The 25,271-nt window shown below is 37.2% G+C and overlaps 1 protein-coding gene across 7 annotated transcripts in view; it reads right to left on the reverse strand.

Moving 5' to 3' along the window:
* Positions 1-25,271, reverse strand: part of LOC142404403 (disks large homolog 2) — an 800,410-nt gene that overhangs the window by 319,156 nt on the left and 455,983 nt on the right. For 5 of the 7 annotated variants that reach the window (XM_075491172.1, XM_075491171.1, XM_075491174.1 and 2 more), the window contains one exon: positions 12,102-12,271. In XM_075491172.1, coding sequence (XP_075347287.1) covers positions 12,102-12,271 — 170 coding nt within the window. Of the gene's footprint in view, positions 1-12,101; positions 12,272-24,338; positions 24,474-24,855; positions 25,085-25,271 lie in introns of those variants that run through there. The other 2 variants (XM_075491177.1, XM_075491178.1) reach the window with 2 other exon arrangements.

Below are 25,271 nucleotides of genomic sequence, written 5' to 3' on the forward strand. Positions count from 1 at the left end.
ATGGCTTTATAATCCCTTGGCTCCTCTTGTTCACTTCAATGAAGATGAGTTTTCTGCTTACCCTTTCCAGTTTTTCACTTTACCTTCTCCACACAGGTGTCCAAAACCACCCATTGTCAGCACTCAGATTTCATCAGCTAAGTTTCAGTGGTCTGGGATCAAGACCATCAGGACCTGCAAGAGTAAAAATATCTAACTTCTTAAGCACTGCCAGGCCTGTTCCTTCTTCATTTGGGGCTGAGGTCTTGTCCCTCTGTTGCTGGTTTTAATCATGATAGCAACCTTATCACAGACGACCTTTCTGTGAAAACTGATGCCAGCAAAAAGGTAGGCAGTTTTTATATCTTGCCTCGAAAGCACCTATCATCTCAACATCTCTCTGTAACTACAAAGTACATCTCTCAACTAAAATTATTTTCACTGCATTACAGAGGGGATGTGATTTGCTATAACCAAATTTAAAAGTATTATTTAAAAATAACTTTCAGAAATTTTGGCTATGGCATTTGACAATCAATAGAATTTAGAAATGATGCACATCTGACCTACAGACTATGGATAAGATTTACCGCTGGCCTACCATTTACACTGAGTTAATTTTTCAATTACAGTATATAAAATGTAAATGTGCCTACACTAAATAACTTTACTAAATTATTTGCTGGAATTTTATGTTTTCTCATTTCAGGTCTCTCTGTTGGAGTCACTAGTATGTCTTTCTATTAATTTCATAAGACATCCTACACATTGTTTTGCATAAGAAACAAAACAAACAAAAAACCAGAACACAGTTTAGGGAAAAAAAAGCTATTATGTTCTTGTTTGCAAATATCACTTTCCAAAATAAAAAAGTCAAGCATGCCTTGAGGGTATTGTTCTTTTAGCTTATGCAATCTTTTATCATATCCTAAAGACTTTTTGTGTCATTATATCCTTTTTTACATTTCATTCAGCCCTAAGATCTTGCTTTGCAACTGTTTCTTCCTATCAAAGATAATGATTGGACAAAATTCTTTCTAAAGCATCCAAAAGCAGTCTTATTTGTTCATATAAATCTACTCAAAATTCAGAAGCCAACATCTCGGGTAATGAACACAGAGCTTTTTGCTCTTGGAATACTTTGGATATACTAGCTAGTGTTTCTGGTTTCACAGGAGGTTCCCTCCACAGGTATAATTTGCTTTTTTTCAACTTTCAGAGTTGCATTTGTCTCAGCAATGAGACACTAAAGACATAAGCTTTAAGCTGTGTCCTTGCCTTTCTCATACAAAGTCAGCCAAAATGAACCCTGGAAGAGGTCACGGGATTTTTTTTCATCTACCAAGCACACCAAATGCTTCATTCTGAGAAAAACACATCACCTTGCCATTGTCCCAAGCGGCAGAATTTCTGAATGAAAAAATCTTTAATGAGTCTCTGCAAGCAAAGAAAAAGAAGTGATACTCTCTCACTAATCACATGGCTTTACTGCTCACTAGAAAGAAGAGTTGAAGAGCAGCTGTCTATGTGTCAGGGAGCACAAGTCTTTGGCACAGCAAGACTATACTTTGCTTCTGCAAGAAGCTTGATCTCACCGTGTCGGCAATATAGGAACCTCTGCTACATGTCCACATCAGCTGCCCTTTCTACATGTCACTGATGCGACACGTGCAGTACCAGAATGCTTGTGCACTGGAGTCCCAGAGCCTGGACTTCTCGGTCTCGTATCTTAAGATGGCACAATTGGAAAGTATGGTCATCTGCACAGACCATTTGTTTCATGGCAAATGGCAAAGGATCTTCTTCCATCTAAACTCCAAAAGAAAGGCTGCCATTTCTAGGAATACTAATATAATATTTCAAGAAACAAGCCAAAAAAACCCTAACTGAAGAAGGAAAAGCAGTTTTTCAAGCTGTTGGACAAATGGTCTAAAATAACGAATGGTAAGTTAAAGCTAGAATACTATAGGGAAATTTCTTTTTGCCAGGTGTTGAGATCTGGTTACCACTTTTAGCTGTCACCTAAAAAGAACACAATTTGCAGTCTTTCTTTTGTTTTCATTAAGGATAACTACAATTTTAGCTAGAATTCAGAATACTGAAAGCAAAATGAGGATGACAGACCTGCAGAAAGGACTAGGATATAATATTGGAAATAGTCAGGTGAATGACTATTTGCAATTAATCACTTTGGTGTCTGGCTTCTGACTAAGCCAGCTATTACCTTCAGATGTTCAGAGATGCTTTAATGTAACACCTTCCTTTTTTTCAACTAGTGGAAACAAAAGAATAATATTGACAGTCTAGAATTTTTTTTTTTATATAGGCTGCAGACTGATATTTTATTTACCATATCACTTGAATCTTTAAAGCTTCGCCCAGCTTTGTCACTCCACCACGATCAGAATCTCTAATGCCTTCCTCAGAAGACTTAAAATACTGTCTGCCTGTGCTTAGAATTACAGAAAAAAAAGAGACAAGAACACAAGAAAAAAGAATAGCTACAGCTCCCCAAGCTATAAAATTTTAATTAAATACAATTTATTCTTTTAAAGGTGGTTTTCATGGCACTGCAATATTTTGCTGATGCATGTTGTCTTCCAGACAGCAGATTTCTTGTGAAAGATCTGGACATCTAAAAAACTATCAAGAAGACAGAACTTGCTACGTAGATAATTAACTGAACAATAAAGGATGAAATCACTGCTCTGTAATTTCACCTGGTTAATTTGCACATTTGGCTTTGTGTTCAAAAAAGGATGAAGCTCTGCAAAGAAGCAAATATAAAGATTTTCAGACTACTCAGTTGCAAGTGACAGGTGTTGTGTCAACGAACATATTCTACATAGGACACTAAAGCCTTAATATATCTTCTGTTGCATCAGGATGTCACATCAGGCTCACAGCAATTGCTGACATACAATTGTTTATTTATTAAAGTGGTGAAAGATCAAGCATAATCATTCTCTAAAACTTACCTGAGGAATTTAAAGCAAGGAACATATAGGTAGTGAAAAAAGGCTAAGAAAACTGCCACTCCCTAGAAAATTCTCACTCCTCCACTAAGAAAACAGAAAAAAGATGTTGGCCTCCTGTCTACAGAAGGAGTTCTTTCCACACTCAGCCCGGTAGTTTAGCAAATGACGCCATTCTCCTTCCTCATCTTTTGATTTATTGTGTATCTGGAAATACTGATGAGACAATTAACACTGCTACACTGTCTGCTGCATCTCCTCCCTCTCTTATGTTGGCCTGATGAAAACAGCAATGGCAAACATAATGAAAGGGATCTTCTGTAACTCCCCTTTTAACTCTTACACAGCACTCTAGAATGGGGAGGGAAATGATGAAACTATTCCCTGACCCAGAAATTTGTCTTCTAAAGGAAAAAAGGAGTACAAAGGCATGCTATAATGACAGAATTATGAGACTTACTGTAATTACCTTACATTTGGTCAGGAGAAAAATTTAGAATTGGAAAAGAAGTTGGCCAAGATTCATTGGGAAATTGTGTAACACTTGTCATAGACCAAAAAAGAAAGCACTTAGTGGTGGACACAAGTCCTTGGGATTTTTAAGTGACACAGAGAAAAAGGCAGCAGTGTTAAATAGCATCACAGTTTTCCATACAAGCCTGAGACAAAAGATGTTCCAAGAAACTTTGCAGCAGTGTGCTGGAGATCATTATATAGCTGGGAAATCCATTTAGTAAGCAACTTCCTTTGAAGCATTTCCACAAGGACAGGATAAATCAAACACAGAATTTTTAAAATTGCCTGCTTTATTCTCACCCAGAAGCAAGCCATATGAGCCAAACCTGGAGATGCATCCATTACTTATCCAACAGCTAGGCACAGAAATTAAAAGCCCTTTCTTTCTGTATGGGTAGAGGAAGTGGACAAAGACAAGAAAATGCAGCATGTTCCGTCCCTCAAATTTCCAGTGAGAGGTTACAGAGTTAAACCTGCCAAGGGGACAAGAACGGTATCAGGGGGAATCTAGTAAGTCATGCTAACTGCTCTTGATTCTCAGAAAAAGCCACAGAAGTAACTTTGACCACAGCAAAAGAATTGACATCTTATGACAGAGAATGATAAAAAACAAGGTCACACTGGTACACCGTACCACTTGCTGTCTCTAGTCAGAGCTGATGAAACTATCTAGGCAACTGCGTAATAATACAAAATTCCTACCTAATTCAGAAAGGACAAGCACAGAAGATTTTGTCAATTGAAATGTCAGTGGTCTACTTAGCTCCAAAGATGGTTGAATTTGGTCTGGCGTGACAACAATTTCATACCACCATCTTCTGCCATTTAACTGCAATTGTAACAAACAAGACGATAGATTTACTTTCTTTCTCCACTGAAGACAAAAAGAAGCTAGGCAAAGCTTATTTTTCTTGAAACATCATCTTAAGCTTTTTGGCATCCAAGCCTACCTGCACATCTTTCTTTCCCTGTATTGCTGCTTTTGCTCTATTGCAGCCACAGTTCATTAAGATGAATCGTGTTCTGCTGAAGCTGCCTCATCAGTAAGTATTGCTGAAGCAATTTAGTAATGATCTTAATGTGAGTGCTGGATTTTTATAGCCATCTCAATTGGCTATTAAAATACAGCACTGCACTTTGAAATTGCTACTGCACCACTTCAGAAATAGTTAGCATGATGGAATTGCAGAAAGTACTGTTCATTTCAGTAGAAACCTCACTCTTTGTGAATGATTTCTGGAAACTGATACTTAAAATCTACTATGAGATTAGATGTTCATCTTGCATATTAATCCAGGATTCTTAGAACTGCTTGGAGAGTTCTTAAGAATTGAATGGTTTCGAGGGAAAAACAAAGCAAAACAAAGCAAACAAAATATATGTATATAAAATTGCTGCACAGTCTTTCAAGTCATTTTGTTTATTCCTTTACTGCTAATGGAAAATGACAGTGAAACACAAAAGAGGGAAGTCAGAATTATCATGAAAATATAAGACTTCAAACAAGTGATATCCTGCAGCTCACAGGATATATAGCTCTAGTTTTAGGTAAGACAACCAACCAGATGGATGGCTTTTGAATTCCTTTGGAAATTATCCTTGTTGATCTGGAAAATCATTACCGTATTGATTGACTACTTAGCTCCAAAGATGGTTGAATTTGGTCTGATGTGACAACAATTTGATACCACCATCTCCTGCCGTTTAACTGCGATTGTAACAAAAATCATGACAGGTTTACTTTCTTTCTCCACTGAAGACAAAAAGACAGTAGCTAAACCTTGAAATACTAGAACTGAAGTGCCACTCTAATAACAATAACTATTATTATGAGACATTACAATAAATACTTTTTCTTCAGGAAGGGAAGGAGCCACTCTACAGAATGAATGGTTTTTAAGAAATATTTCATATGTGGTAATTTATACAAATGAGATGACAAGTCTGTAGTGACCAAAGGCAGATAATATATTTAATATTTTATTTGTGCCATAAAGCAGAATATGATCATAGCAGCTGTATGCAGATATCATCACTTAACTGAAAGAACGGGGTCCTCAGTCTGTGAAATATGAAGGTGCAGATATAACCTACCACTTTTTCTCCATCAGGCATTGGCAACACTAATATGTCAAAATAGTTTTGAAAAACAGCAAAGGCTTTTATAGCACTATCACAGAGCTTTCTAAGTTTATGAGTTTCAAGAGAATACAATTTTCATGCGATAAACTATGCAGCTACTCACATATTCTTACATTAGACAACCCTAGCCTGCAGGGAAGTCATGCCTTTTAGTGATGTTAACTTAATAAATGATGGTTTTGAATCACTATCTTAAAATTGGAAAATTATGTATTAGTGCTTGACAGAGCACTTTCTGCTAATTGGATGAAATGCAAGTCGCTTCAAGCAAAGACATTTCACAAAAAATGGTATTTTAGTTTCAGCTGTGGTGGTTTCTTACCTATAGTAAGTGACAGTGTGTTACAGTAATATGAATTGAAGCACTTTAATTAGAGTTGAGAACCTAAATAGTTTGTTAAATCTGGGTTGGGAAAAGTTTGCCTGCTTCCTCATTTTTCTATGAGTCTCTTTTTTAAGTTGCCCCATTTTGAGCTGTTTTAGATCAGGATTCACAAAAAAACTCACAGTACAGAAGGAGGAAAACACTGAAAAACGGAAGTAAATTTACAGCTGATGACATCATAAGACCGAAATACTTAAAAGACCATAAGAAAAGGTTTAAGGTTCTGTTCAAACTGTGAAAAAACAATTTTTTTGAAAACACTTTGGAACTATAAAAACATTTCTTAGCATGAAATAAAAAATGTCTTGAAGGTTTCAAGTGATCATAAATTAACAAAACATCTGCCTATCGTGCCATAAAACACCCTTTGCTCAAATGCTAAAGTTTGCTATGCAGTATTTAGTGTCCCTTAAATTAGAGGAAATAGGCCGGTATAGCAGTAGAAGTGATAGCTATATGAATAAAAAAATACGTATCGTCATCAGTGTGAAGCAAGCACTTGAAATCAGTTATCAAACAGCAAGATCTGAAAGCTCTCAGTGTTCTCGGAAATTGGGTAAAGAAATAATTGGGATTCTTTGTTTGCAAAAGCTCCCTCTTTCATTTTAAGTGCTGTAGCTATTACCTGAGATAAAAAGGTAACCTTTGGCTTTGCTTTAGTAGATACAAATGATAAGATTTCTCCTTTCCTTACTGGGAGCAGCACTTGTAAAAATTAAAACCCCCTTCTATTCTGCTGCTCTGAATTGAACGCTTTTTTTAGCAGCATTTGAAAATACACAAAATTCTACTGTACTTTTTTGACTATTTCAGTTGTCACTGCAAGCTGGGATGCTATCTATGCAACAGAACACAAGATTTTTCCAATAAAGCCATCAATCCAAACTAAAATATGTCAACTTCTATGAAACAGAAGTATGAACTTCTGAGAAACTATAGACAGTAATGGAGTAGAGAACATTTCAGTAATAATTCAAGGTAAACCTACAGTGAAATCATACCTTATATTGATGGTGAAAATCTCTGCGTCTTCTCAAGAAACTTCCATAACTACTCAATGAGTTAAAAAATATACTACTTAAAACATACTGGTTCTTTTCTTAGTATAGTAAGAAAGCTTCACTACTACCCAGTGACTTTATTCAGTGTCATCAAGAATAAAACAAATAGTTATGTGAAAAGGAAATCTACCACGTGCTGCAGAGTCGCTTCAGGCCAACATAGAAAACAATGAAATGGAAACTCTGGAACTGGTTATGCCCAATTACTTCATCTAACATTTAGATGGATATACATAATTCAAAAAATAAATATATATTACACCCTTTGTATTCATCCCATCTTATTTTTGAGTATTTTATTGAGATGCCCAGTTTAGGAGCTTAGTCTTTGCTGATTAAGAAGAAAATTAAGATAAGGAGGATAGCCATCCAGAGACAGATACAAATTGGGCTGAACAGTGCTTAACAGATGCATTAATTTCTAATTTAGAGCCCCCAAACATAGTAACACTCCAAATGGATTAAATGAAAAGTCCTGATTTGGCTCTAATTCTGAGAGCAAGAAAGAGCAGAGGAATAAGTGTCCCCAAATATCTTTTGTTAAGTGCCCAAAGGTGGGTGGGGTGGACCTGATCAGAATGTATCACTGGCTGAATTCACCAGGAATGAGAAAAAAACATGTTTACAGACAACAGAAAAGAGACATAGCTGCTCATCTGTCCAGAGCCTTTCTGTCTAAAATACAGTGAACAAAAGGGCAGCTCTAGCCATCACTGCAAGATTCTGACACACTTCAAACATTGTAATGATAGTTACTATTGAATTACCATGAAGGGTGTGGGAAATTAATCCTATTTCTCTATGACTTTTATACTCAAGCCACCAGAATATCCAGATGGCAGAATAAGCTACCCTTTATATTGTTCCTTTTTTGGGTGTTTTTAAGTCTGCCATTTTTCCTCTCAAGTTTCCTGGTACTCAGCTATTCTTCTTCACATACCCTAAACTTCTTCTCTGCAGCTGTGTTGTCTTTTAAGATAGGACATTTCCTATAGAATTGAGGTCAGAAGTTTATTATGTTATCCAACACTGCTGTAGTTACTGGTATCATTATTTTCTGCGTTTTTTTTCTTCTGGTATATAATATCAGAGCTTAAATGATCAGTTAGTATTGGTAGGTAAAATATTACACAACCTCTGTGTGTAACTAAGTTTCTGACTGCCAGAGATTTTCTACAGTGGTAGAAATCCATTTTTCTGGCTGATTCTTTAAAAAATGAAATTTTAAAAAAACAAGTTTAATTTCCATAACTAATCTTATCAAGCACACTACTCAATACTTCTGGTTTTAGTAAAAAGTAGATTTGCAGTGTGATAGGACAGCATGAAAATCCCAGAGGCCAGTGGAATTCCTTTGGTTTAAAATCCTCCAGTCAAATGTAATCGAATGGGTTTGAGCACAGTAATCTCCGAATAGTGACTGAAGTTCGTAATTCACTGCTCATACGCAGTTCTTTGCAGGGTCTTATAGGAAGCTAATACACAAGTTACATTACAAAGCCAAATACCACCATTAAATTGCTTTGTTTTGATAGTCTGCATGTTTGCTCCCCAGGAACAAATACTGCCATGTACGCAATCCATTCTCATTACTGTTAGTCTTGTTATGTTTCAATACAGAGCAAGAAAAGCATATTACTTAAGGACAGGATTTTCAGTAATGTCTAAATCCTATTGATTTTCAATAAGAAAGCTCCATTGTATATCCTTCCTCTGTTACAGCCCTCAGCTACTGCAAAGACACCGGCTGCTAAAACCTGCAGTGTCCTGAGAGTGGCTGAAAGAAAACAAATAAAACAAATCAAATACTGTTTACTACTAAATGCTATGCAAAGCCAAACAGTGAATGGCTAAAATTGTATGTCTTGACTGAAGAGACATACAAGAGGCATACAAAAGACAATCTCCTGCGCATGGGAAAGAGAGGAACATCCTGCAATGATCACAGCTGGCAATTACCTTCAAGGCACAGACTATAGACATCAGCCAATATTATCAATCAGGTGTGGCAAACTGATGAATGCACAGCTTTAAATACCTACACAGCTGCAGTTCTGTTTGAAACCTTGGTTTTTCTATTATGCAACTCATTTGTGTCTTTGTTCACCTCTTTTCCCAAAAAGTCGAGTTGAAGAGTTACATGGCCTTTTAGCACATATGATGCTAGGACAGCTTTTTTTGTAAAGCAGCAGGAATTGCATGGGGATCTGCAGTCAAAAGGGACCACTTGGCAGCACACTACCATGACCTTTCCCCTGCCGTATGACCCAAGCCATTGCTACACAACGCATATTTAACTTCTTATGTTCAAAATAATTTGCAAAATTAACCTATGTCTTCTATATGGTGGTTGCTAGCTAGAAAAATTGACATCCGTTTAAAAAAAAATCTAACCTTTATGGACTCATAGCTTGTAAAAGCCCTTGTCCTGAATAACTCAGATGCAATTAACAGAATATTTACATAAAAAGCCTTGCAAATTTCCTTCTTTATCACCTTCAAGTGCTGAAAGATATGATCTACTACACATACACAGGCAAGCTAGTGACCTCTGAGTTTACATGGTATTATGGAAGCCAAGACTTGCTTTCGTGGGGTAAATTCTCAACACAGTGAGGAATGAACTCAGTATATATTGAGTTATCTACTGACAGAGACAGACAGGAAAAGAAGTAACTGAGCAGATATTTGCTACTCCAAGTTTACTATGGAACAGCCTTCTTGTCTAAAAAACAGATTCACTTTCTGTATTCACTTTGTGAGTAGGAAGGAAGGAATGGTGTGGGAACTACCACGCTGATTTTCAGGTCCTGCTCTGGACACCAGAACATCCCAATTTTACTTTGAGAAGTAAGAAACACTGCGTATATAAATACTAAGTTGTTCTTGCACTTTATAGTAATGGTGTGAAAGAGCAGTTCACAGATAAATCACCTGAAATATGAGTAGATAAGCATCGCACGAGCGACTAGCACTGAAACCTACAGCCAAGATTCACATGTTTTATTCTCAACTTCTGCCATGAATTTGATGCCTCTCAACAGTTTATTTTTCATGGAAGATTTTGAAAAATTCAAAGGAAAACTGGTACAGATATTATAATTAGTATTGATAAGATTTCCAATCAATCTATAACCTATTTTCTTCATTCTGCTTTTTTCATCTGTGGAATGTAGAAAACATAAAAGGGTATGCTTCCTGACTGCCTAAATTATAAAAACACTGGCTTTTGAAAGAACTAGCCCATAAACTTTTTTTTCATCCAAGTTTCCAGTTAACTTATTTCTATAATATTGAAGTGAAAATTTAAAAAAGATATTCAGCTTAACAATAAAATGCACTATTTGTACCACATATCTATAGTAAACTTCATGTAAGAATATAGCTACAAAATTGGCTTTTGTAGCACTAAGGAGCAAAGCTTCTTTAGCTTGTCATAAAAGGCACCTTTTCAGTATCTACTCTCTTTTATGAAAAAAAAAAAAGGTAAAAATAAATAGTTTCAGGCATACAATCAAAACAAACACGATGCAAAAATGTTATTAGATAATGATTGCCTCTCTTGTCCATTTCTACAATGCAGCAAAAATTTGGTCATGGCGAATAATTTTTACTGTTTCATCACAACCTGAAAGTATACATTAATTTTAGTTTCTTTAGCCTTAGGTTACTCAAAATGACTATTATATCACACATTTAATTTAATTCCAAAGCTTTAAAAACACTGCTGCCTGCACTACTATTCTGAGTTCATACACGTACAAAATCTCATTAGAGATGCTTTTCTATTAGAAAGTCAATTTAGCATTGTAATTGACCACAAGAATCCAGACTTTTGGGGTGTTACCCTCAGATGCGTGTTTAAATGTATCTTACTGTTCGCCAAGAGTAGAGGATGAGGAATATACTGCTGTGTCAAATAACCATGATATGCACAGAAGAGGTATAGTGCAATATTGAAAACAGTGCACTAGTTTGCTTACTATGAATGGATAATCTCAACAATTCCAAGTGTATTAGAAACAAATATACTGCACTATTGGTATAAAAAACTATGTAGAAGTATAATGTAATATTCACATGAGATGCAATGTAAGGGAAACCACTGAAAAAGCTACAGGTTATTCACCGTAGATGAAACAGGTAGAATAATCTCATGTGTATGGCATATATTAAAAGACATGTAAATTTCTTCATTTCATGTATATACCATTAATTAAAGACTTGCTTATGAAATAATTATTATGGATCCAAAAATCTACTGCTGTTCATTCTATTCTCATGTACTGTGAAAATATCCATTTTCTTTGCCCAGAAATTAGCTATGAACAGAAATACAGTAGCCAGAGAGAAATTTCAGGCAGGAAAAACAATAACATGAAATTTGTTAAAAATAACATTTCTGCAGATAAAAACTTTTTGCAAAAGGAAAGGTCAAAATATAATATTCACAATTTGTACTAATGATTCTAGAAAGGAATTTGGGTTTTTTTCCGTAACCAGAAGGTTCTGCTGGAAGTGACAAAGCTGATTTAGACTAGTGAAGGTTTCATGCTAGACTTCCATGTAATTTTGTTGAAGGATAATACAAAATTCTTCTACATATCTGGGTAAGTTAGTATTCTTGTCTTCTTGTTCCAAAGATAACTGTAGAAGAAACCATCAACATGGAAGTAGAAAGGGTAAGTTGGATGATCATAAAGCCTTCTGAAAAAAGGGAGAATTCAGAAACTGGATTCAACAGCACCAGTATATATGCTGCCAATGTAAAGCATAATATACCTGCATCTTGCATTTCTTCGGGGGGGTAATGAGCCATCTCTACAGTAAACATCAAATGAAACAAACCACAGCTTGAATTCCTTTATATTTCAGGAAGAGACATGCAGCCATGAATTCAAGTTCTACCAGCCTAAATTAACAGCATTTCAGTATTTGACAGGTCAACCAGTTAACAAATCAACAAAGTCAGATGCCATTTGAGCTACAAGAGAGGTTAAGCATCAAGTTTAAAATGGATGTCTTTTCATTTTTGTATTTTACCTTTAGGTCCTTTGAACAACTTGATCTCTACCACGGTCTCCAGAATAGGTCTCCTTCGGCGAACGTACAATCGTACTATGGAGCCAGCCTCTTTTAGGGCCTCCACAGCTTTGCTGTGTGAGACTTCTGACACGTCGACCTCATTCACTCGCAAGATGCAATCGTTGACCCTACAAGAAAAACAAAGAACCATAGATACTAAATGCTTCAGCTGTTATTTTGGACCGATCAGAGTTTTGTCAGTAGTGCCGTAAAATGAAGAACACTTCATTGGGAATTCTGCCAGCTGACAGACTTAATGCAATATGCTTCATCAGCAGTGAGACAGACTGAGAACACTTAGTACCTCCAAAAGACCTACCTGATTCTAACTAAAGTCTACCTAATCACCTACACCTACCATCCTCCTTCATAAATTGGAGTTGGATCCATAGAGTGATAGAAATGAGTAATAAACAACTTGTCTTTTACAGACTTCATCAAAATACTTTTCACTAAACAATATAATTGAGTTACAACATTCATGCTGCATGCTATTACTTGTACAGCTGCTCTTAAGGAAATCAGCTGATTTAATTTAATACAGAGAGACCAGTAATCATTCAAATACCTCCTTAAATCTCTCACATTTCTCCATCAGAGCTGAAGAATTCTAAGTTGTCAAAGCAAAAATGCTGTCCTACAAAAAGCAGACAATTTAAGAGAGAACATTTCATGCTAAATAATTTGAGTAAATTTCATTGTTTATGTTTTCACCACTGACTGTAGATTCCAAGATCTACTGTGTGGTAATAGCATCTATTTTTCATAGAATATTAATAAAATTCCCTCATGTTCTTACATTGGGCATTTACTACATTATCTGAGGATGAACTAACACACTCACCCTCAAAATGTCCTGGTTAGATGGAGTAGTATTGTCCTTATCTGACAGATTTGTCCAAGCTGGAAAGGAAATCTACAGTTTGAGAGCACTAAAACCCATCTCCAAAGCAGCAGACTAATGACTTAACTACTGGGCCATCCTTTCCTTGCAAATCAGGGTAAGTGAGAAGAGCAAATTCCAAAGAACTAGATGAATTGAGACTCTATTGTTCTTATGTGAAGTACATTTATTACGAGATGCCTCTAAGTATTTTGGGTACAGAAGAAAAAGTCATATGTAAATGAATGTGGTGTTCTGCATGTCTGAAAGGACAATCAGCAGCAACCCAAAATATGGGTTGCTAAAAATATTCCAATTTCCGCTATGTTTCTATACATAAAGATCAACTGTCGAATGTTACTTTTTACAGCAAAAGAACATTTGAGCTGGGTATTGCTCAGGAGTCTTAGCATGTGAAGGGAGAATGAAACTTTACCAAAAGTTTATCTGAACTCTGAGAATTTAGGATGGATTTTTGTTATGTTCTTGTGCTGCTGTTTTTGTTTAAAAAACAAAACAAAACAAAAAAACAAAAAGACCACAACTATTTGAAACCTAAGACTTTCTCTGTTATCAGCCTTTTGGAAGAACATTTAAAGGGGAAAATGTTGATAGCAGCCTTTATCTGACAACTGATGAACTTGGGAAGGTCACAAAATTGATACTTCCCTTCTGATAAAAAGTACTGTATTTCAAAGTTTCCAGTTTTCATTCAGTGGTTGGGTTTGCTGCTTTCCTTCAATGCCAGAAGTATTAATTTTCGAAATGTTTAATTGTGTGGTTTGGCTGTCAAATTAATAAGTGCTCTAATATAAATTACTTTATTCTTGTAAATAAATCATGAATGCATCCTGCTAGTGCTTCCCACTCAGAAAGACAGTAATTCCATCTTAAGCTGCTAGTCTTTCTATTAATATCACTATATATCTGATTCTTGTCAAATTTATGACTCTTATTGTCATAGCTGAAATACAATTGGCTATACCATGCTTAATGAACAAACTATAGGATCCTAACCACTGGATGGTTATCAAGATGAAAAGTTGGGAAAAGATTATAAAAACACTAAAAAGGAGGATTACATTTATTTTGTTTTCATATACTCTGTGCCCTGCATTGATAAATATTGATATTACTAGATAACCCTGTCTACCTAAAACCTCTCATAAAGGTTCTAGCGATGCCTTCTGTTAAGGGAAAAAGCATGTGTTTTGGAGAAAGTCAATAGACAACATGTAATTAACGTGCCAAAAATCAGTAAGCCACACACCTCCACATACTGAAAAAGCAAGACCCTTTGGAAAAGGACATTTACACTCCAACAGAAATCTCACCTTAGTGTCTAAAATTTGGCCTTTTAGAGTTACCTACTTTAAAACAGTAAGACCATCTTTAAGAAAACATCCACAGATTAATACTGCTAGTGTAGGATGAATATAAGAGTGAGAGAATACAAAGCTGATCCAGTGATAGAAATACTTTTCATACAAAGTATTTTGTTTGTATACAAATACAAACTTTGTCAGTGCAGAAGTAGCAGGACAATTATCCTATCCAGTCTGCTAGGACAAACACATCCAGTGCTAGATATCCAGCTATACCCTTCTGAACCTGTAGGCTTTTTTCTCGCTCACAAACAGGGAGATGAGTTTTTTAGTTTTCATAAATAAAAGAAATACACTATTCAAGAACATACATGCACATGCATAAAACTGTGCACACATATGTATGCCTATAGAGTTCTTTGGGCTTTAACACCATGTTTTGGAGGGCATGCTGACCCAGAACTAGATCAACAGAACACAATGATCTCAGAGGTCTACAAATATTCTTTGAGAATATTCAGACCTCTAAAACAGCATATATGACATAAGCTGGTGAGATGACCCTTAACCATAATGGCTAAATGATTCTATGATTATTATTAATGCAGAAACTTCAGAATCTTTTTTAAATTTAGAAACATAGAGCACTTGGAGATAAAACCAAATAATTATTCATTAAAAAATAAGAGAATTTCAGAGAAGAGAATAAAACAAGAAAGCTGAAGCAACATTTCAACACACAGACCGTGATGTCATATTTTTCTCCTTAAATCTATGCAGAAGGTTTTCAGGGCCAATACTTGGCATAGTTGTTATTATCTAAAGACGGTCTGTGACAGTGGGCTTGGGATACTTTTTCCTTCTATTTAAACTTTTATAGTATAGTTCCTACTCTGTAAGAACTCTGCTCTTTTAGTGACCTATAAATGCCACAACAATATAAACCTCAAATAATAACAGCAAAAAAAGTCAGTACATCCAGTTTAAGAAAATTCTTTCAGGTGATCAAGTGTATGGTCTTACCACTTAGGGGCATAATTATTTTGCCCTTGCAAAGAGCGCTCCAATGTATTTTTCCGGCTTCATTGAGATATTAATCTGACAACTATATGACAAAAGTGTATTCCAGTTGATACATGGATTCCTTTCATTTATCTCGAAATCTTCCTAAGGCCTGTAGCTGGGTATACGCTATATGTAGAATTAGGTTTTAATTTTATTTTAATTAGTTTTAGGCACAGTTTCAGACCTGTGCCAAAGAGATCTGCCTCATAATCCAAGATAGTAATACACGAATCCAACAAAAGAGTTCCCTGTAGTTTCACCAATACCTACAGTAATTCAACACAAAAAACAACAACAAAAAAATCCAGGCAGGAGGGAAATTGTTCCAAGAAGACTTTCTCTGTTTCCACAACAAGATACCATAAATATGCTTTTTTAATATTACAGCATTTATCTAACAGTCTCAGTACTTTTAAATTATTACCATTCTACCTATAATCCTTAATGCCATATACTTCTTTGAGTAAGGTCTATTCATACAGTTATTTTTTAAGATTGCAAAACATTGTAAAAATTTCTAATGCATTGTAAAAAGTTCTAATGAGAGAGAAAGCAGAAAAGGAAGTCATGATCGAAGCTATGGCTAATGACATGCAAAAATTAAGAAACTAGAGGAAATTCTATTTTGTCTAATTCTATACAAAAAGAACTCTTAAGAATTATTCTTAAGATATAGAACTTTAATTGCTAAGGTTTAACAATATAATCTCAGCATCTGGTGATGATATAGGTTCGCAGAGTTCTTGACTAAATTTACTCGTTTCAATGAAAAGCAACATGTGATTAGAAGTATTTTGGAAACTGCATGTGCTGTGCTGGAAAAAAAAAAAAGAATGAAAATATATTCCGACCATATTTTAAAAGAACATAAGCCTAAAAGCAATGTTCACACTATTGTTTCATTGGAAAAAGAGGGACTTCATATCTCAGTTCAGCACAGCATATAAGCCTCTGATTAATTTTTGAGGTATAAGGAATCCGATTTCTATTTTAGCCAAAATACTCAAATGGGGACTTAGCATTATACATACACTTAAATTTATTCAAGTCCGCAGAATCACCCATGCAGGTAACGGCCGAGTTAAAATGAGTTAGGCAGCTCTGCCCATGGCTGCTGGCTCATCTAAATACTTTAACAAGATGGATATATTCTACAAGACTTTTGTAGAAATAATTCAGATATGAAGGACCCTGGACTGTAAAATATAGAACACATGCTATAATCATGCCAAGACAGTTATAGCTGATACAAGAAATATGAGAGAGATTTTGCTGTTAAGGGGGAAGGTCAGGGACACAGAGGTTTATCAATAGTTGTTGCTATCTTCAAAGCAAATAAGGGGATTGGATCAATTAAGGAAAAATACTATTCTTCAAGGGCTTATTCCAAGTTTGTTCTAAACCTTGCTACCTTCATCTGAGTTTCATGTTTACTGTTTTCAAGAAACTCTGCAGATGTCCTTGAAAAGCTGATAACTGCTTCAGTTAAGTCATCAGTAAATAAGTTCAATCCTTAGGCACTTATTAGAAATATAGTAGGTGACAACTGGTAATGATCATTCTGTTCACTTGTTCTGTGCAATATGGTGCCCTGAAAAGAAACCCAAACCAGCCTAGTACGGCAGCAAAGAGCCCCAGAAGACCCAATGGCCCTGCCAAGATGCATTAGCCCACTTGCAGCTCCATAAAGGAGATAGGTTGGAACCAACTGTGGACTCAACAACAAGGGAATGATCTGTGCTCCATGGGACAATGTCATGACACTAAAAGCTGCAGTAATCCATGGGTCTTAGTTATCATCCAGACACCTCCAGACTAACTGGCCATCTATTAATGGAACAGCCCTGCTCCTCACAAATACAGTTTGCTTTCTATTGCAGAATCGGCAACATTAGTAGATTATTTCTAAGCAAACCTAATTTTTTTTATCTGCCTTCTCAGAAAAGCTTAAATTGATGTGGGCTTTATTTATTCTTTAGTTGAAGCTTAGAAATCAAGGCAAAAATGCTGTTATTAAGGGAGAATCAGTGCAAAACTATGGAATAGATCAGGTGGATATATACTTCCATATATCAGTATGGAGGTATCAGGTAGACAACATAAGTAAGAGAGAGAAGCACTAAGCTTTCACTTTGTTTCTTTGCTCCTGCTTTGTCTAACCTTTTTAGCCAAAGTTTCCCTATAAAAGGGTTGATGTTTTCTTTTTTCCAGAAGTTACAAGAACACAGCACTTTGAGCAGGAACACAAGATTATAGGTGACAAGCGGAAAGGACTGATTATTATCCTTTCTTCAAGAAATCAGCAAGTAATAACATAAATACATTATCTGACCCTAGGAGAATTAGTCTAGTCCATTAGTTAGGGAAGACTGACTCTCTCTCCCCTAGGGTTTTTTTTTAATTCTATACACACCCTTCCTATCCCATAGTAAGTAAAATTTACAGCATATACGGATAAAAAATGTATTGATAGTACTGGCCCATATAATTTCTTTCCAAGAGGAAGAAATTATTTTCTTTTTTAAATTTCAACTAAGAATTCAGAATAAAGGATCTCAAATTTACTACAGCAGTATTCAGATCTGTCTTTCCAATTACAGAATATAGAGCTAAAACTAAATGCCAATGATATGTATGTATCACAGGGCATACTGTTTCCTTAGGTATAATGATCCTTAGACACATGATACAATTTCTGTAGCAAATTCACATATACCCTCAGGCCCCTTTCTGACATTGTAAAGTAGTATAAAACTACTGCTATGTCCAATTTAAATATAAAGGGATAAAACTTAGCAGTAGAAGAAAATTTCTGGCTATTTCTGGAAGCTAGAGAGGATCTAGTGCTTATGAAAATGTCTGATGAAGGTACCAGCCAATCCTAACTCAAAATTTGACACTTATGTGCTTTATAATGGACTTCCAAATACCTCATAAAACGATTACTGGCTGAAAATAATACTTGATAAAAGTTATGATTGGAGGGGGGGAATAATTTATGAATGACACAGCAGAATTTGAGCTGAACTTAATAAAAATCTGAAATCCTAGGATTGATTTTGATTTAAATATATGTGCAAATATTGGTACAATAAAATGGTAACCCAGCTGTATTTAACATGAAGGCACTATTTGAAGTATTGAATCTAACCTGTGCTTCTAGCTAGAGCAGAATTGTCTTTGGTTCTGAGGAAAGTAAATAAGGACTAAAACCAGAGTGTTGCATTTCAGAGAGAAAAAAAATAATCCTTCAATCTTCTGAATTCTTTAGCAAATGGAATTAATCTATTACAATGAAATAAATTGAAAGAAAATATAACCTTTTCCCCCCAAACGCTGGCCTGGTGCCACCCCAACTCTTCCTGTGCTGGCCTGGTCCCACCCCAACTCTTCCTGTGCAACCTTGAACAGGTCACAACTTCTTTTTTTTCATAATCTTCAAATAGAGGATTAAAACCCCACCTGCATCCCACTTCCTTTATCTCCTGTTTACAGTCTAAATAAACTTTCCAGAGGAGACTCTACACCTTCTTGGCTCATCTCAAACAGGGACTAACCCTCAGTGCAGCCTCTAGGCATACTCAGCATAAATAATAGATAACCAACTAAAGCAGCTCCCTGCCTTTTCCTGGCTGCATTCACCCTTGTTAACCAGTCTTCAGAAGTGAGAGATGAAGGGCAAACACTTCCACCATGCACAAAGGTTGTGCTGTGTGAGTGTTTGTGTGTGTGCAATGACGGGAACTAAACTCTTGCACAGCATTCCTGTAAGTAAATACACCCAGACTGATGCTTTCTCCACCTGTACTGGCAAACCAGTTTCGGTGCGTTGGCCTTCCGGAGCCTGAAGGCTGAAGCATGGCTGAGCTAACAAGTCTTGCCGAAAAGTAGGGTGTGCTTGTTTAAGCCTGGTGCCATGCTTCTGCAGCCTCATAATTCATACCAGCAACCAGTCCAGAGACTGAAATAAAAAATCCTACAAATGTTTTTGATTTAAGTCATGTGTAGGTCTTACTACAACATAATGGAAATCCAGTCTGTCCTTCAGCATACTACCAGCCTTCAGCCCACAGCTGCTGGCATGAGGTTTTGGAGGGTGACCTGAAATTGTGTTAGTTACCCCCACAGTTCACTGTTTGCTCCTTTGAATTTTTGCGGTGTTTTTGGCATAGAAAAGAGCCACCTATCTTTCCAAGTGAGAGTCGATCTCTAGTGTGTTCTGCTAAACGGCAGAATGCAAAAGAAGCAGAGGAGCAGCAGAAAAAGCCTACGCACACGGATCCAACTCGCTCCCTCTGGATCGGTGCAGTGTCTCAGTCACTTTTCTGATTCCCACATCCAGGACCCACTAGCACGAATGCTAGTCCTTGTCCTCCAGAAGGTTGCGTGAGAAAGCAAAAGGGACAAAGGAAATTCCTCATTTGTATACCAGGAGTCCAGAGTTGGTCTAGGAGGTAGAAATGCCTACTGTAATGCAGTCAAAAATTTCAGATCACATCCAGGAGACCTTAAGGTCACACCAGAGTGACTTGCAGGTGTGCTACCAGAGGACTTTGAGCTTTATTTTACTTCCAGAACAGAGACTGGAGCCCAAACTGCCAGGGAATAATTCAGATTTCAGAAAATACTTCTGAATTTCAGAATGTGTTATTGCCTGAAATGACTGTGTGTTTCCGTATCCTGCTAATGACATGACCTTGCTGAGACCCAAGACACAATCAACACAGCTACCAAACTGTCGTAAAAGACATTTATTGTTCTTTGCTACTGTTTTAGTTACTCATGGATTTTTTTTTAAATAACAGCCATTTTAATGAAATGTCTTCGTATTAAAGGGTCTGCATAACAGTAATTGAATTTGAAATGCAACTGATAACAATATCAGTAAAAATATTAGCAGAGCTGCTCCTCATCAAACACAGCATGTCTTTACCCCTCTCCCTACGTTTCATTTACAACTTTAATTTCTATTTGTGAAGTTGCAAGTCAGAAACAGACAGCATACTGCACTATATAATTAGGAATGGAAAAGTCCCTGCAGCTTTTAAACTGTTAGAAGAAAATATATTTAGAAGCTTGAATATGTTCCTATTCACATTTTCAATAGAGGACACATCAGCATTTGTTTTTTGTTTTTTTTTTTAAAAGGTCTTAAACTCAGCTGTAAGACTTCACTCCAGGCACAAACTTGGCTAAAAAGCATTTTATCTGTTGTTTAAAATACTTTGGATCATTTTTGCATTCTAGCCTAGTTCTGAGAACTTCCTGGGGCAAGGCTGGGGCTCTCCTTCAGTTAACACTTTCTGCCACACTGAACAGATCCTTTTATCCTTTTAGGCAGTGCGCCTTTATCACAGGGTGTCTGTTTGGGAGTGTTTACATGCACCTCTTGGTTGAAAATACGCACCAAGCTAATATCTAGAATCTGAGAGAGTCTGACCTCAAAGACAGCTCATATTACATCAAACTGGCACAGTGAAATCCCATGCAGAGATATCCAAGTCAGCTCAGACACTGACAGAGTAGACCTAGCATGGAAATCCACCTGGATCAATGTTTTCCATATGTCTACAGCCAATTACCACAGGTAAAAGACCATATTAATGCACCTCTGCAATGTTGAGCTCATTTAACACTAGCTTGAGTCCCTGCACAACCCGCCATGCAGTGATTGATTTCAAGAGGGGGCCCATTAATGGCTACCAACAGCAATAAAAATAGAAAAGAGAAAAGAACAGTCACAACCATGCAAAACCCTCTCCCATAGATTAAAATCAGAGACCTTGGCCCCTGGCAGCAGGATTGCTGCAGAGAGACACAACTAGGCAGCAAGGCAAGACGGCCATCAACCAGGCTTGCATGAGAGCCACCCAGCTGAACCTCACTGACCGTGTCCCTAGGGAAGGCCAGGCAGCTCACCCAGAAATGAAGCCCTTTGCCTAAAGGAAATGCTGCCGCCCTTATTGCCTGGACGATCACACTGTAGGGAAGGTCGAAGCTAAATGATCGGAGCAGAAAAGATAAAAGCTGCATGAAGCCATAATCCAGACCAGGGGTCCATCTAGCCACTGTTTCTTTCAAAGAGTGGCCTTTACCAGATGGTAAAGGAGAAGTGTTAACACAATATTTACCCAGAATACTTTTTCAGCTGCTGACAACTCTGGACTTCCCCGAGTCAGAGAGACTTTTTTTGTTTTCCATTTAATAACCCTGGACAGATTCTTCTTCCACAAATTTGTTTAACTGCTTTCAAAACCCACGTAAACTTTTAACACCCACAGTGTTCTCTGTCAATGAATTCCATGGCTTTGCTACCAGTTAAATAAATATCTCCTTATGGATATTTCAACCTGCTGCTTATTAGTTTCATTTGATATCCCCAAATCCTTTCATTAGAAGAGATAGCAAACATTGCTCCGTGGTCATTCTGTTTCTCTCCTGTAGTTAGGAAACAGGACATAATCTCTTACATCTTGTAACTGATTTTTCATTGTAAGAAAAAAGGCCCTGCTAGACAAACTCTTCGAGCCAAAGGCATAGAGCTGAACTACTGGTAACACTAATTTAATTTCAGAGATGGAAACACCAGCACCCATCTTTCTATATATCTGAATGCCTCTTGGCTGTAACACCTACAGATTTATAACTGAACTCTGAAAAAAATGCAGTTCAGGTCAAAGTTGTTTTTATTACGTTTTTTCTTGACAAAAATGACACTGTTTTATGCTGAATAAATTTTCCAGTCAAGCCAAAAATAAATTTAATTCTAATACACTTTGAATTAAAATAAAATCAAATGAAACAAAATAAAAGGTTAGACAGTCAGGGAAACAAGAATCAAAACAATAGTCTGCTGTCTTATTATCCAATATCACCTCCTAGAAAAACACTTCAACTAACCTCTGCTTCCATCACAGAGCTGTTGCACTTTGTATAATGCAATGCTCTTCTTAAATTGCAGTCAAAATCTCCCATTACTCAGGAAATCCTCCTCAATCACGAGACTACAAAGAAATCCTGCCTCTTGCTTTGACTTGATGAAATCTTTAACAAATCATAATAACAATAGAAACTAATGCAGGTGCCTGTAAGATCACCGCTGAGCAGCGCTCAGGACAACTACAGAGAGGAGACCCTGGTCCACAACCTGTACCTGATGCTCAAAACAGCACGCTCACTGCAAGGTTGCTCTGACCCAATTAACGTTTACTTCTCTTTGAGGAAGTGAAACAGCTTTGGAAGGAAAGAATAAAATACATTGATTTCATAGCCCCTCCAGTTTAATGGTCTGATTACTCCTCTGGAAGATGTGGGCTCGTGTTCCCCGGAGAGGGAAGGATGGTGAATGTGGGTTCCCCTTCAGAGGGGAGCTGAAAGGTGATTTCACCACTACTTTCCTGAATGAAGGAAGCCCTGATTTACTCTTTTCCCTTTGCCACTGAAAAGCAATTTGGACCTCATTTTGTATCAAAAAAATGTTTGCTCAGCTTTCGCATAGTATTCTGAAGTCTTTTTAGACCTGAAATTTGTAGATAGCAAATTTTTGTGCAGTGATGCAGCCAGCACCCCATTGAGAAATGCTCACAGGGCAAGGGAGACTTAAAAAATAGCTTATTTAAACAATTACCAGTCAAATAAAGAAACTGTGTAATTTAAATAAACTGCCACATATATTGAAAACTTTCAAAAATTTACTACTGCCAAGTGCACTAAGCATTTATATTTTAAATTATTGATTTCCAAAAAAAACTTAGTAAGCAGTTAATATGAGGCAATTCTTAGCTGTAGGAGTGAATTTGTTACTAAAATTTCAAAACTAATGCCCATTTCAAAATCAATAACTTGACCTTATTATTGTTATTATTATTTGAAGCTACATAAAAGCTGAAGTTTCATAAACTATATGAATGCTCACTGCATGGTATTGACTTGGTATTACTTAAAATTTATTCATGATAACCTCAAGCAACACGGCCAATAATATCCAGGAGCTAAAAAAGGTGGTAAATTCCACATCAACTCCAAATATCATTCTCTACATCTTCACCTTAGGAAAAAAAACTCCATACAGTTAAAATTTCTCACCTATCTACTCAAAGGTTGAGGCAACAACACCACTACAAAGAAGTGCCATTCTTTTTGTGTCTGGTAAAATTCAGAGAGGTTAAGGATGCTTCCCAGACAAACCCAATGCAGCGTGAAGAGAGAGGCAAAACCCCACTTGGTTTAATGCCTCCCAGGAGAGCCTCACCTCCTTACACACTCTGAGAATGGGAAGTAGTTATTAGCTGATGGTAGCTCATCTCACAGGGTGTAGCCATATGGGGTTGAGGGAGGAGTAGCTAACACCCAGTGAGTTTGCACAAAGACAGACTCAAGCATAAACTTTTAGAACAGTCAAGCCTAAGTAGATCTATAACAGGAGGACCTCTCCTTTTTTTTTTCTTTTTCTTTTTTTCTTCATCACAAACATCCTGAAAGCAGGATGATATCCTGACGCTGTACAATGCTTTTGGAGGTACAGCTGTTCTAAATCATTTATAATGAACCGATTTTCTGCGACATCAAGCCCTCAGTTATTGCTTGGCTACAATAACTCAAGGCAAATTAACTCTCTTTTGCTAGGTAAGCCACACCTATAGTAATCTTGCACAGAGTTTATGATCTTTCACTTTGCACATTATTCGTTTTAAAATGCCCCCTGCATAAGATAGACTCCTCTCCCCCCAGCATAAGTCACATCATCTTCAAGCAGAGTTAGGGACTGTGATACACGAACATCTGTCCAGGTAAGGCTGCTGGGTTGGGGATCAGCCCTTCCCTTTGCCAGACACACCAGTATAAAACACAAATCAAAACACTTCTCCACCTATAAAGGACCATTTTGTACTTATCAGACCTGAGATTCCTACCTTAACTTACTGGAAATCAAGTACAACTTTACTAAAAACAATAGAATTGAAATAGTGCAGAACAGACACAAGCCTGAGGTCATTCAGGCCAGTAGCTCTACCAGATAAAGTCAGCAGTCGCTGGCCAAATGCCCGGTTAGCAATCGATCAGCCGGTAGGCCCGACAAGCCCATGTTTTTGTTTAAATGTTTGTGTTTGATCGCGAGCTCGTGAGAGCGAGGGGACGGCAGAGGAAGCAGGCAGTGAGGTGTAGGCAGGAGAGGGCAGGAAGGGGAGGGGGAATGCAGAGGGTGGGCAGCAGGGTGGGCAGGACGCTGGCAGGCGCTTGGGAAGGCTTCCCTGAAATGAGCTCTCAAACTTGTGTCAAATTTTCTTTATTAAACTCTTTTGCGAGTTCTATAGGAACTACTATTTCCTTTTTCTATTCCCCCCTCCCAAAATTAAGTTACTTCTCCCACCCTGCATTTCTTCTCCCTCTGCATCTCTCATCCGGCTCGATCCTCAGCTTTGGTATCCTTTGCTCTTACCACATTTTTCCATTCCTCCGTCCGTTCTCTAACTCCCCAGTTATCCTCAGTCTCTCTGCGTCTCGTCTCCTGCCACTGCCATGTACGATGCTTTCCTTCTGAAACTACTCCCACTAGCCACCGAGCACTGAAACTCCCAGCGCATCCAGCCTCTCTCGGCAGCTTGGCTTGATCTGGGCGGCTCTGGCAGCCGGAGGAGACAGCAGCCTCTAAAGGTGGCCAGAAGGAAAACTTCTGCTCACAGAACAAGTGTTCATGTCTGCCCTTCGAAGCCAGAGGCCAAAGTGGGACAGCGGAGAGGCGAAGAATGAGAAAAACGAGGTGTAGGTAGCTGTGGGGTGTTGTGAGAAGAAGGTGTTGGGATAAAGAAAGGGGAAAGAAAAACAAAACGCAGTAAAGTCTGAGGTGAATGAAGG

The sequence above is a fragment of the Mycteria americana genome, chromosome 1, assembly GCF_035582795.1.
Source record: "Mycteria americana isolate JAX WOST 10 ecotype Jacksonville Zoo and Gardens chromosome 1, USCA_MyAme_1.0, whole genome shotgun sequence".
NCBI lineage: Eukaryota > Metazoa > Chordata > Aves > Ciconiiformes > Ciconiidae > Mycteria > Mycteria americana.